The 14810-nt window shown below is 37.4% G+C and overlaps 1 protein-coding gene across 3 annotated transcripts in view; it reads right to left on the bottom strand.

Annotated features, from left to right (window-relative positions):
• The window catches only part of NBAS (NBAS subunit of NRZ tethering complex), a 190357-nt gene that overhangs the window by 67514 nt on the left and 108033 nt on the right, over nt 1-14810 (bottom strand). For all 3 annotated transcript variants that reach the window (XM_086744896.1, XM_086744898.1, XM_086744897.1), the window contains 3 exons: nt 13487-13716; nt 5434-5544; nt 1306-1556 (listed from right to left, as the gene is read on the bottom strand). In XM_086744896.1, the coding sequence (XP_086601022.1) occupies nt 1306-1556; nt 5434-5544; nt 13487-13716 (592 nt within the window). The remainder of the gene's footprint in view (nt 1-1305; nt 1557-5433; nt 5545-13486; nt 13717-14810) is intronic.

The following is a 14810-nucleotide window of genomic DNA, read 5'->3' as shown; positions in this document are numbered from 1 at the left end:
TGTAAGGCACTAACCACAAGTAAACTAAGTAAGGTCAACTAGAGACAGGACATGTAGACCCATTTACATGAATATTTACATAATAAAAGAGTCCTGTTACTACTGTGGTTCCTACAGGTAGAAAACTCTTGTAAACTATTCTAGCAACAACAAAATGTTTCTAACAACAATACTATTTTATTCTCTACGCATATAATTCTTAAGACAATCAACTTCTATTGCCATGTTTTTCTTCATTTGCTTTGGGGCTGTAATATCTTCAAACACTTTGATGTTGTTCCTTGCCTACAATCTACAAACTTGAGGGTATAATACAATAAATTTAATTTTTTACCATACAAAGTGACTAATTTATGCGTGGTGTATAGTCTTAGGACTTTTTTTGAACAACATTTTAAAATAGCTTTGAATGCAAACGATAACTTCTTGACAGATTTTTCTTTGACAAGCATTGTAGAATGTTAGTGTTTAATCACATCAACAAGAACTGAAGGTAATCCCTCCTCTCTAAAAAAAAAAAAATTGTCTTTTTTTTTCTTCCTGCAATACATGAATTCATATGCAAGTCTGATACACATGAGATTCCAGTATTGAACAATTAATACATCCCCACAGTAGGTAATCCCATATAGTACGTATTTTTCATTCCGAAATTGGATTTGCAGTTTTTCAACTGAAATTCAAGATATTGCTAATACTTGACTAACAAGCAAATCGAAACTAGCATTCAAAATTTCAGAGTGCTTTCCAGCAGCTCACTTTTATAGGCAGCTGATAATGTAGGAAGACACATAATGCTGTAGTTCTTCAAAAGCAAAAGGTAACATCAAGTATAAAACACAAAATAAAATTAACCTCTTTAAAACAAACAAATAAAATGCTTAAATTTTCTAATATATTATGTAATTCAGATTTTTGAAAAGTAAACTGTCTTAAATTACTTGGGAATATTCATGTTAAACTTGCAGTGTTAAAAATTATGCTTTAGGAGTTCTATATTTTTTCTTTAAAAATTCACTATGAACCACTGCTGATAATTTTAACTTGCATCACCAACAGAAACCTGTTTTGAGATTTTTTTGCTTGCTGTGATAGAGTAAACTAAATTTGCAGTAATATAAAGAGAAGGAACTTACTTCTATAAGATATGACTAGCCTCCTAAATCACCTGCATTTATCTGATATGCTCACTGAAAAAAACGTTACCTGAATAACAGCATAAACCACATAAGCATAATCATGTCAACGTTCACATAACAGAATAATAAACAGAGCTATGAAGAAAAGAAACAAGAACTCTCCTACCTGGTGCAACTGCTTTGAATTTTTTCAGGAGTCGAATGTGAGTTTCAGGTTTAATAGTATGCTTCACCACTTCTGAGCAACCACAATTTTCAAGAAGTGTGAAATAATAAAGCAACCGCTGGTGATCTCTGCCTTCAATACTTGGGTAAACATATTTAACCATGTGTTCGTGTAAGGTTTCAGGACTGGTTTTCAAAGTCTCAAATAGACCAAGACTTCGTGCTCTTTCTTCTACTTCCAGTGTCGATAACCTGCATTTAGAAATAATTTTGTCTTTAAAGGCCTGGATATGCCATAAAAGACTCTTCAGCTGCACACCTGGGAGACAGGACAATACTTTCCTTTGTTTAAGGTTCAACTTTACAAGATATTTTGAAAAAGCAAATACTCATTCATAAATATTTAGATAGTTCTTATTCTCCACAAACAAAAGCCAAGGAGCTCTTATATTTCCTGATCTTGTTATCTGTGGACTTGGACATGCAGATTAAGGGTCATGAATACTGAAGTGGGACTGAAAGGGGCATTTCACATCTCCAAGTATATGCAGAAGTAGACATATGTCCAGAGTATGTGAGCAGGAAGCCTTTAAAAAAACAAAAACAAAAACAAAAGCAAACCAACCAAACAAAAATCTCCACACTCCAAAAAATGGAAAAAAAAAAAAAACAAACACCAAAAAAACCCCCCTTGTGGCTGAGCAATGCTAGAAATTCCTGTCCCCCAATCAGATGTTCTCCCAATCTATTACAACCATTTTTCTGTAGTTGCTGAGCACCTGTGCTTGCTTTGAGAGACATTATCACTGAAAATTGGCTGTTGCCCACTAGTTAATCTATTTGACACTATTATTCATGCTTAGCATATTTCATTTGACAGTTTTATCAAACTGCTTCTCCAACTGTCATCCCTGAAAGCTTATGAAAATATCAGCAAGCCTTGGGTTGACCTCAGCCAGTCTCACTGCTTCAGGAAATTTTTTCCCTGATCCTTTTGAAAAGAATACATTAGCTCCTTCACAGCACGAATTCAGACACCTCCAGCTGACTACATAAAAGATAAGTAAATGCAATCACTCCTTTTTTCCTCAGCTGGGAGAAAACTGGGTGCATATCAAGGAAGTCTCATCTTAAGCTTATACCTTTCTCAACTGAAAGTTTTACCTAAAATCTGAGGAAAGAAGTAACCTGCAGATGACTACCACCTTGACTCTCCCCAGAGTCCAATCATATGCCACGTTAGGTACTACATTTCCTTTGGAAATCTGATGTCTTCTTATCCCACGTGATTTTTTTCTACCTTTAAAAGTGATTAAATTAGAATTTCAACATCAATTTTTCCTGAGTATAAATGTGATATGCAAGTTAGTGCTTCTCTTTGACAGCCAAGTAAAATATGTCTCAGTTTCATTCCTAAATACGATTTTCTTATAGTAAATATCACAAATGTAACCTTCTCTCAGTTTAGAAATTATTCTCTGACTTTTGAGAGAGAAGAAGTTATTTCTAATTTATTTTTAAATCTATAATCTACCCTACTTAGGTTGTCAACCTTGTAAGCATTATTTTAATTCTCTAAATACTTGTTAAGTGTTCTACCATATTAATGGAAATAAGTATGAAATTAATGGAAATAAAGCATCATTCATGCTTAATATCAGACAAAATAGACACTTGGACCTGATGTATAAAAGTTTTCTGTCCACACTCAAAGCTCAAACTAAAGGCTAGATGGACATTAAATTATATTGTCAGGAGCTAGAGAGGTTTGCCATGTGTTCTGGGGGCGGGGCTGGTGGCAGACAGGAAGGGTTCGTTATGCCGTTCAGAAATATTCTGGAATAGTAGATTCTGTGACAGGCAAACATAACATTTCCTGTCGCTGAAATAATAAAATGCATTTTACAGATTGTTGATAATCAAATGTGATCAGATTCTTCAGAAGAAACAATTACACTCCCACTGAATAACAAAAAATACAATTCTAAACAAATTTGATCAGACTGAAATTCACAGCATAACAGAAAATTGTGTGATGTTTATTTGTCATGAAGTAATCAAAGAAATAGTTAATACAAACTAAGTAAGTCCTTCTTTTGAGCTTCTCCCTATGTAAAGTGGCTTAGAGAAATACTGAATATTTGGTTAAAGAGATTAAGTCTTAGAATAAACTTCTTTTCAGTTCAGAATGAATGCATAACGAAGCATGCATTATTAATGCCATAATCCCAAGACTAAAATACATCGTAATGGCCATATGCTGCCACTCAACTTTAAAATGAGATTACGATACAACAAAAACATGCTCAGTAGCATATTATGTTATTATACATCCATTTTCAAGACTTTTTTGAATTTCATTAGGGAAAAGGTTGTTACTTTGTACTTCAGTGATTTCTGAATTCTATGAATACTAACTGACATGGAGGACAAGAACAAAGAAAATGATAGAAGACTGTTGCAAAATACCTTAGGTAACATTCTAGTCCCAGAGAAGTTAGCTGGCTCTTTCACAATCACCCCAGTGTTGCCACGTTTATATTCTGACTGTCTATCTTGTTTAAAGCACTAAATAATTCATCAGCATCAAAATTTAGAGTGTATGACTTCTCCATTTTATGGAAGAAGCAAAGAAAATCTCAGAATGTTATTTCATCTTCTCAGATCTGGCACCAACATCTATAAGGCTTTGTTTTTTATGCCTCATGTTTTATGAAACATTTTAATGCTCTTTAATTAATAGTTAATGGTGAGAAATACTGCTGAAAGCTAAAGCTGCCTTCACAATCTAAAATTTGAAACAAACTAGACTAATTTGATCATGTCTGTCAGAATAGCAGATAAGAGTTGTTGTATTACAAGGGGGCTCTACATCACTGTCATCTGAATGCACTATTTAGGCAAGTAGCTTAGGCCATCAAATGGGTTTATTCATCTTTCAGTAGGCAAAAAGTACTTGTCCGTTTGACTGACAAGATATCAAAGATGGGGAAAAAAAAAAAAAAAAAAAGAAGCGGGGAAAAAACAAAACAAAACAAAACTGAAAAGCATTCTTCCCCTTATGGCCCTCACCCATGCCAGGTCTACTGTGGCCATAATCTTGTAGGCTAGAACAGTTCCAAAGAAATATTAATTAAAAGGTGCTTCTATAAAAATCCAGAAACTGAGATGAATAATGTGAATTGGAAGCTCCAATATATTTATTCCCTTTGCTATTATGTAGGAAAGAGACCAATACATAGCAAAACTTTTTTTAAAAAATAAACAGTTACATAAAAACTACCAAGCTTCAGGATATATTCTAAGGGACTGGAAAAATAACTACAAGACAAGTTGCTATTGGAAGAGAGCACTAAGCATTCAAAGCCATGGAAACCTAAACACAAACAAAAGTTCTGGGATAGTTAGAAGAATAACAAGACACATATGGACTTTCATCCTTGCTTGTAACACCTGTTTTTGTGATCATTTATAAAAGCATCACATGGAAAAGACATAAATTCCCAAACTATCATAACACAAGAAGTATAAAAACACAAACCAAACTCTACTGCCAATATAGTTGAATTTTCTCATAGGTTAGCACATATTGCTGTATAACAGAACTGTATGTGTATCCCATTCGCAGTTCTGGAGCCCCCAACATAAGAAGGACGTGGACCAGAGAGGGTCCAGAGGAGGGCCACAAAGATGATCAGAGGGCTGGAGCCCCTCTCCTATGAGGACAGACTGAGAAAGTTGGGGCTGTTCAGCCTGCAGAAAAGGAGGCTCTGGGGAGACCTTATAGCCGCCTTTTAATACTTAAAGGGGGCTGATAAGAAAGATTGGGAGAAACTTTTTAGCAGGGCCTGCTGTGATAGGACAAGGGCAATGATTTTTAAAATAGAAGGAGGTAAACTAGATATAAGGAGGAAATTTTTTCCTATGAGATCGGTGGAACACTGAAACATGTTGCCCAGAGAGGTAGTAGATGCCCTGGAAATGTTCAAGGCCAGGTTGGATGAGGTTCTGAGCAACCTGATCTAGTCAAAGATCTCCTTGCAGGGGGGGTTGGACTAGATGACCTTTAAAGGTCCCTTCCAACCCAAACCATTCTATGATTCTATGACTTGCAGGGGAGACAACTTACCCACTGTCCGTGAATAAAAATTCCAGATGAGTCATATAAACTTCCCAAAGTGGAACATTGTATCGCTGAGCCAAAGAAACAGCAATCTTGTAGACATTTTCTTCAAGTGTTCTTACAGAGGAAAGATATGAAAGAAAACAATGAAAAGTTACACTAAGCCCCTAGAAACATGACATGGAAATAAATATTTACATTAGAAAAGTAATGACTGCTTTCTAAATTTTTTTTGTAAACCAAGAAACTAGAATCACTATTAAAACAAAAACACATGAAGTTTGTCTTCTTGCATTTGCTTATACTCAGTCATCCATTTGGGAAAAAAAAATAAAAACAACAGGGGGGAATTAAAAAAAAAAGTCAAACTACAGACATATTCCAAAACCGGGCACTTACTCCACATATACTTTAGTTCTCAATTACAGTTTCTGCTTAACCTTTGTGCTAAAGCAAAAATTTGATTTCAATTTCAGAGTGACAAGGGACATAATGTGTCACAGTTAGCATTTATGTGATTTAGTTGCAACACCTACAGTGTTTTAGCACAACTGGTATGTAGGTCCTCAAAGCTCTTCCTAGAAGTTCACAGACAGAAACACTTTTAGTATTTGCAGACTAAAAAAAAAGTGTGAAGATATCCAGCTCCACTGTGTAAATGGTAAATGTCCTAGGAATATTAAAAACTGATCTTCTGTTACTGTATAGACCTTCAACAAAACAATAGATGGAGAATATGTTAACTGATCAAAGCCTGAAGTTAACATCATATTAATTTTTACTAAACCACTGAAGTTAGTATGGTTCAAATAGACACACAGAGTTCTTGTTTTTAGGCTGGTATAGGAGCAACACTATTAAGGCTGATGCTGGATTTTCTGGTTTTGTTTTTGGTTTGGTTTTCATTTTTTGTGGGTTTTTTTTTTGTTTAGGATAATTCCCAAAAAAATAGTGTTTGCAATGATATCTCAATAGACCTGTCATGAACAACTTTTAAAAAAATTTATTTAATGAGAATACTGCTGACTATATTGTTTTAGATTCTTTAAATTAAAAAGTCATGTGGGATTAAGGAAAAAAGCCTTACACAACATGAACGATTACAATTGCAACTGCTAGTAAATTAGTTTACAAAATTTTATTATTACAAGACTTACGGTAACTCCATAAACCTCAGAGACCTTATCATATTATGTTTAAAGCCTTTCTTAGATTCTTTACATTGTCTTCTACAATCCTGGGGGCCACAGGGGGATGATTTTGTGGAGCAACAATAACTTTCAGTACCTTTTCTATATCATCATCTTGATGTATGTATGGCAATAAAAGGAAAGAAGAAAAAACTACAGCAGATTAGCGAGGATATCCTCCCAGTTCTTTTTTATTTTTTTTTTGGTCATTTACAAATGTACATCTAGATCATATCTTGAGCTACGCTAAACAAGGCTTACAGCTGGAGTCTATGACTTTCTCGCCACCATAGGTGAAGTGCTGACATGCCCTTAATTCTGATTTTCAGATGCTCAGTCCAACGTATCTTTACATTCCACTGTGGTAGTGGAATGTAAAGTGCTACAGATATTGTAGAATTAAAACAAGACACACAATGTAGAGTAGAAAAGCAAAATGCCAAGAAAGAACATACTGCTGAAAAAATCTTCACAAGCAGCTATCAGAATAGCCTTTGCATTATAACTATTGCTCTAATAGTTAAAAAAAATCCCACACAAAATAAAAAAAAAACCAAAAAGTAAAAACCCCACAACTCTCTTTTAATGACTCTCAGTTATTACAATCCCTGAAAAATATTAGGCACTTTACACTGTGCAAGTTGTATGCAAAGTAAAAGAGGCAGAAGACAAGCATTAAAATTAAAAGAAAGAAATGTTTTTTAAGATAAATAAAAGTATTTATTGAAATACATTTAAGAAGGAAAGACAGGGGAAAAAGAATCATAGAATCATAGAATGGTTAGGGTTGGAAGGGACCTTCAAAGGTCATCTAGTCCAACCCCCCTGCAAGGAGCAGGGACATCCCCAACTAGATCAGGTTGCTCAGAGCCTCATCCAGCCTGGCCTTGAACGTTTCCAGAGATGGGGCCTCCACCACCTTTCTGGGCAACCTGTTCCAGTGCTCTATAACTCGCATCGTAAAAAATTTTTTCCTAATTTCCAATCTAAATCTACCCCCCTGTATTTTAAAACCATTACCCCTCGTCCTATCGCAACAGGCCCTACTAAACAGCCTTTCCCCATCTTTCTTGTAGGCCCCCTTGAGGTACTGGAAGACCGCTATCAGGTCTCCCCGGAGCCTCCTCTTCTCCAGCCTGAACAGCCCCAACTCTCTCAGCCTGTCCTCATAAGAGAGGTGCTCCAGCCCTTTTATCTTCTTCGTGGCCCTCCTCTGGACCTTCTCCAACTGGTCCATGTCCTTCTTGTGCTGGGGGCTCCAGAACTGGACACAGTACTCCAGGTGGGGTCTCACCAGGGCAGAGTAGAGGGGGAGAATCACCTCCCTCGACCTGCTGGCCACGCTCCTCTTGATGCAGCCCAGGATGCGGTTGGCCTTCTGGGCCGCAAGGGCGCATTGCCTGCTCATGTTGAGCTTCTCATCCACCAGCACTCCCAAGTCCTTCTCCTCAGGGCTGCTCTCAATCCATTCCCCTCCCAGCCTGTCTTTGTGCCTGGGATTGCCATGACCCAGGTGCAGGACCTTGCACTTGGCCAGGTTGAACTTCATGAGGTTGGCACGGGCCCACCTCTCCAGCCTGTCAAGGTCCCTCTGGATGGCATCCCTCCCTTCCAGCGTGTTGACGGCACCACACAACTTGGTGTCGTCGGCGAACTTGCTGAGGGTGCACTCTATCCCACTGTCCATGTTGCCGACAAAGATGTTGAACAGGGCCTGGCCCAGCACGGACCCCTGAGGGACTCCACTCGTGACCGGTCTCCACATGGACATTGAGCTGTTGACCACCACTCTCTGAGTGCGGCCATCCAGCCAACTCCTTATCCACCGAGTGGTCCGTCCATCAAACCCATGTCTCTCTAGTTTAGAGAGAAGGATGTCGTGCGGGACAGTGTCAAAAGCTTTGCACAAGTCCAGGTAGATGATGTCAGTTGCTCGTCCCTTGTCCACCGATGCCGTCACCCCGTCATAGAAGGCCACCAAATTGGTCAGGCACGATCTGCCCTTGGTGAAGCCATGTTGGCTGTCACCAACCACCTCCTTGCTCTCTATGTGCCTTAGCATGGTTTCCAGGAGAATCTGCTCCATGACCTTGCCAGGCACAGAGGTGAGGCTGACCGGCCTGTAGTTACCTGGGTCTTCCTTATTCCCCTTTTTAAAAATTGGGGTTATGTTCCCTCTCTTCCAGTTATCGGGGACCTCACCAGACCGCCACGACTTCTCAAATACGATAGCCAGTGGCTTGGCAACTTCATCCGCCAGTTCCCTCAGGACCCGCGGATGGATCTCATCAGGACCCATGGCCTTGTGCACCTTCGGTCTCTTCTGCCTCTTCTGTTCCAATGGTCATGACATCTTCCCTTTGTTTTTGCAGTACAGCACGGCTTCCTGTACACGACCTCTTGAAACTAAACTCAATACTTCAATGCAAACAGAACACTTTTTAACCCAGCAAACAATGATGCATGTGTAAGAGGATGATGACTTAAACTTTTTCAAAAATACTCAATAAGTCATCTAATCTTTCAGAGGTAGATTTCTATTCTTTTTTTTCAGCATTAAAAAGTACCGAAACAACACTACATTGTAAACTCCAGATTAGTAGTCACAGTTTGTGCAGGCTGTCATTCAGTACATAAAAGCAGACCTTTTTTTTTTAACCAGGGATATACAGCTGTTGCCAAATCTCAACACATGTAAATTTAAATTCCTTTGCATTTTCCAGAAATCATTTGATGTACTGTCAACAAGGGGTTCACTTGTTAAAGTGAAGGTTGATGCAAGAACTGCATCAACTGCATCAACTGCAGTGAATATGCCACTGTCTAAGGGGAAGATAACGGGTTATTTGGGAAAAGTTACACTGGAGGTGATGAGGTTAACGATACTATTCTGCAGGTTAGTCCTCAACACTGATCTCAATACTTTCATTACTTAAAAAAAAAAAAAAAAAATAGTACAATATATTGCCTTCCTTGTATCATCAATTCAGATACAGAGTGTCTTGACAGAAGGAAAAGATGATCTTAAGGAATGATCTAATAATCCTCTGCTTAAAAATTAAATACTACAAGAACTTCTGAAATGAACTGAGCGATTCTAAAATAAACAAGCAATGGAGCTACTGGAGAGAGTCCAGTCAACGGCCACGAAGATGATGAAGGGACTGGAGCATCTCTCCCATGAGGAAAGGCTAAAAGAACTGGGACTGTTCAGCCTGGAGAAGAGAAGGCTTAATGGGATCTCATCCAGGTACATAAATATCTGAAGGGAGGGTGCAGGGAGGACAGGGCCAGGCTCTTTTCAGTAGTGCCCAGGGACAGGATCAGAGGCAATGGGCACAAACTGAAACATGGGTGGTTCCATCTGAACATCAGGAAACATTTTTGCACCGTGACGGTGACTGAACACTGAAACAGGTTGCCCGGGGAGGCTATGGAGTATCCATCCTTGGAGATATTGAAAAGCTGCCTGGACATGGTCCTTGGCAAGTGGCTCTAGGTGGCCCTGTTTGAGCAGGGGGTTGGGCAAGACGAACTCCAGAGGTCTCTTCCAACCTCAACATTTCTGTGACTCTGCAATTCACTGAAAGAGGAAGATAATATGAATGTTTTAGTTGCACAGTAACTCAGTCAGTCATACAAATTAGGAGTGGCTCTTAGAGTTGCTGAGATTCATTCCCCCTAGCACTTTATAAATCTTACTGAAGTCCTGTCTTTCTGTCTTAAGAGTGGCATGCAGGGGCAGCATAAGGCAATGGAGGTTTAAGGAAACAATATTTTATAAATGAAGAAGAGTAACAAGCTATTCATTATCAAGGTAACACTGATGGCTGCAGTGCAGGTACAGTCTGCATTTACCTCCTGCATGTTGCTGCATTAAGACTGTGCAAAACCAGTCAGAAGCAGTCCTTCTGGATTGTTCTTCACCATCCTGCCTGGGTGCTAGCACATATTTCCAAAGTATCAAAAATATGCCTGTGAAAGCACCAAAAAATATGCTTGTACAGTAGCGTTCAGCTGGGATTTTGCTGACTATCTTCAAACTCACAGAAATACACATTTGGCAGCTCAGAGCAATTTTACCTTTTCTTCTCTAAAACCTCTGTTGTGTCATACATGTCCATGTGTTTGCTCACAATCACCATCTTCAACATTTTCTTTTGACATCAATCAGCTACAAAGCATTAGAACCACCACCTGATTCAATTCTAATAAAGGTAAATGAGATCCACTTTTCCAGTTGCCTGTCCCCAAAAAAAAAAACCAAAAACAAAACAAAAAAAAAACCCAACAAACAAACAAACAAAAAAACCCCCAAAAAAACCCCCAAAAACCAAAAAACAGCCCAACTTGGAGAAGTAAAATGAAGATTTAAGCCAAGAGGCTTTAGCTTCCTCTCACGTTTGAAGCAGGAAAACGAGATGGAAGGCTACAGCTGTTTTTAAGTTCTGCAGCAGCAGCTATGCATTAGGGAGAAAAGGCTGTGTCTGCACTTGGAACAGAGCAGAGTATTACAGCAAAAGCACACACAATGGTTCAGAAGTTATTGTCACTAATAACAGCTGAAGTACATTCGAAATGGTTTTATACAGGACCTTCTGGTTTAGTCTGTTGGAAAAGGATTTAGCTCATATGCACCAAAAATTGTTCTGAGAACTCAATAAGCACAAGCTAAGTTATGAAATTGAGATTGCTTGATAATTGCACAGTTTTTCTAAAAATCTAAAATAAGTACTTCAGATCAGTTACATAAGACAAGGAAGAAACTGGTATTAAATCATTAAAATCAACTTCTGATTTCAGCATTTTAAGAGAAGCAGTGAAGGGCTGAAGACCTCAGAGCAGGTGAATGAAAACAAGAAAACAACAACAACAAAAAAAAACCACCAACAACAAAAAAACAACACAAAAAACACAAAAGCTGGCCTCAAGTATAAGATTAATTTAGAAGCCTTATACACTGTAGTTGCTCTGAAGTTACACGGGACTTTACCCGATTACTCCAGAATTCCCATTCAGTCTTGCTCTAGCTTCCCTAATTCCTTTCCAGGGAGATTCTGGGTCTATTTTGCCCAAATAAATTGTTAACTGCATGAGAACTAACCTGGATTAAGTCCATGAGGCACTCAGATCTTTACATATTTGATAAATAATGCATAATAAGCTCTAATGACAGTATATCAAATATGAAAGATAAAATTGACAACTATTTTTTAAGTTGTTTTAGCAAATTGCTCATTCTAGTACAAAGCTATTTCATAAACAAGATATCATCTCTTCCAGCTGTTGTTCCTGCAAGCAGCACTTCATAAAAAGATTAAAAACATGACGCGCTTAATGATAATTCAAAAATAAGAAAAAATATGCTACACAATTATATTGAATTTACACATTGTTTTCATTAGAAAATGGAGATTAAGAGTCAACTGAGAAGGTTAAAGCAAGGAAGCTGCAAGTTGAACAAGTAATTAATTGGATCTTTGCAACTGCCTAATAAGGAACTATCACTCTATTCCACATGCTATGAAGCCTTATTTTTAGTAATTACTTCATGTTGTGTTTTGATTTCTACTTACTCTAAAGAAGTTTCTTAAACGTAAAGTAAATATGAAGAGAAAGACAGTATCTAAAGGACTCTTGGATGAGAATGTTAGTAAATACGCTGCATACAAAATAAATATCTGCAATAACAGAAGAATTTTTGTATTGAAACTACTGTAGACAACCATCAAGATGTAACACATTCACCAATACTACCAATATGATACTTACTCAGTGAACAATACATACAAAATAGGTAACTCCAGTGGAAACATTAAAAGATGCTTACAAGCTATTTTTATGAGTGCAGTGCCAAAATCTATGCAGGTACAGATTTTGTAGATGCAAAGTAGCAGTTTTGTTAGCGTTCAAAACCTGAGGATATACTACTATTCCTATCCCGCATTTCATATCAACAAATTTGGAAAATTGGAATTGTAGCTATAAGTAGCTACACAGGTGGAAGATTATAAGCATCTAAATATTCTCATCACAAGCTTTATGCACAGAGTAGTTTAAAATTAGGTTAAAAATTACATTAAAAGCTTCTTATCGCACAGAATTCTTCCTTTGACAGTCTAGCAGCTATTCAACTGTGACTGTCTTCAAAACATACAAAGTTCAAGTATATCCATGACTTGTTCACAGCCTAAAGTACCTGTATGCAGATGTTAATTAAAGGTATTTTTTAAAATGAAGAAACAGTTCTATCCTTTATCTTTCCTTTTTTTTCTATTCTGGATAACTGAAAGGTGAGACAAAGCATTCCAAGTATCAGAACATGTGCAGTGCTTTACTAGGTTTCAGCATGTCCAAATGACTACGGGGGAAAAATATTGTAATATACAGTAGTTTTAACTAAATTATTAAAGATAAAACACAGTTTATTAACCTTTTTTAAAAAACAAAACAAAACAAAACAAACAAACCTCAAAAAACTGTAGTTCATTACCAAACTTTGATGCTTGGGCACACCCCAATAGATTGCTAGGGCAGGTTTACAGGAGATGAAAGGAAGAGATCAGACCTCCACCTATGCTCTTATTTCATTCATCCCTGATTAAATCTAATATTAGTGGCTAATAAAAAAAGAGTTATAGCTTCCATTAAAAGGTATCAATCCATTTATTTGAGCAGCATTTCATTTAAGTGGAGTAGTTGAATAGAAAAGGCTCCAATTGTAGCAACATCACAGTGTAAATACCTAAAGCAACTGGTAACTTATTCCTTCTAAAGGTCAGCACTACTTTCAATTTACTTTCCTGATCTAAAGCTTAAAGTAATTCCATTTTAAAATAAAGAAAATAAACACAATTGACATTACTTACTCTGCCAATCCTAGTATTGTTTCTCTCTTGTACTGCCCATCTGCTGTAAACCTCTGCACATCCACTCCTTTGCCAAGTCCCTGTAGAATCTGTGCTTGAGTGAAATCCAGCAGTCGTTCATTGTAGTAATGCAGCTGATCTATCAAAGTTGCAATTTCTTCAGGCCAGTCTATATAGTCATGCTGAGTAACATGCTTTGTGACCATCTGAATCAACTCTTTTGGATCAGCCTGTGAAAATAATTGACAACAAACTAAAAAAAGCCCTGTAAATTTCTGCCAAAAAAAAAATTTATAATTGATCACTGTGTTTGGAACTGAAATATTGGTTTCCATTTCTGAGAAGTTTTAAGTATAACAGAATTCCAGATTTTCTGCAAGGGCTATTCGCTATGACATCACAATTTATCCTTTTGGAGTGTTTTAGATTATTTCCATATGCTATGAAAATTCAAACAAACTTTACCTAAACAAATGAATAGTAACAAGTACTTCACTATGACTGAATTTATTTGCTTTTAAACCCTTGATTTTTATTAGCATTGAACTAGGCAACTGATTGGTAAAACATTTCAAAGAATTTGAAATCAAAGAAAACTTACCAAATCTCTCCTCAAGGACAAACATTACAGCTAAGTTTACTCTAAAACAGAAAGTCTACTTCAAAACTAAAAATGGAAGTAATATTGCAAACTGGGTTTTTTGTTACTGAATTTCTGATACACTTCTATTATACAGAACTGATAAAAGGAATAGCTTAGCATTTTAAGTGTTGAGCACTGATACTTTCAAAGAGCAAGAAGTGTTTCAGGATCTGCAAATTACACAGGAGGCATTGCCTACACCCTGAAATCTTCAAATAATTCAGTACTGATCATCCGCGGATTGAAAACAAAGGTTGTCCTAAAATACCTTCATCACAAATCAAACCTACTTTTCTGCATTAGAAATTATGCATCAAGTGCATATTTAATCAACTAATTTCTGAAGTAGCAAAGCAACAGTTTAGAACATGAAACAAATGCAGTCTGCATGTCTGAAATAAAAAAAGGAACGCAGGTACTGTAGAGCGTTCCCAATTACCTCAAGGCCTGGACAGTGGCTATGTCTAGGCACCTCTACTTGAACACAGCTCTGTGCCATATGTAATTGCTCAGCACACCCAGCACCTTGATTTCACTTTTCCATGAAGCAGCACAATGCCATAAGGAAGCACCGTGACTCCGGTGTAACGCCCACTGAGGAAGGAGTGCCGCCAAGAAAGCCACCAAAAAATACCTGAGGATGCCAACTGTAACTGAAATATTTGCTAAATGAAACAGCTG

Source organism: Chlamydotis macqueenii, chromosome 3, assembly GCF_036417535.1.
Source record: "Chlamydotis macqueenii isolate bChlMac1 chromosome 3, bChlMac1.mat, whole genome shotgun sequence".
Lineage (NCBI taxonomy): Eukaryota > Metazoa > Chordata > Aves > Otidiformes > Otididae > Chlamydotis > Chlamydotis macqueenii.
This window is presented reverse-complemented; position numbering and strand designations above follow the sequence as displayed.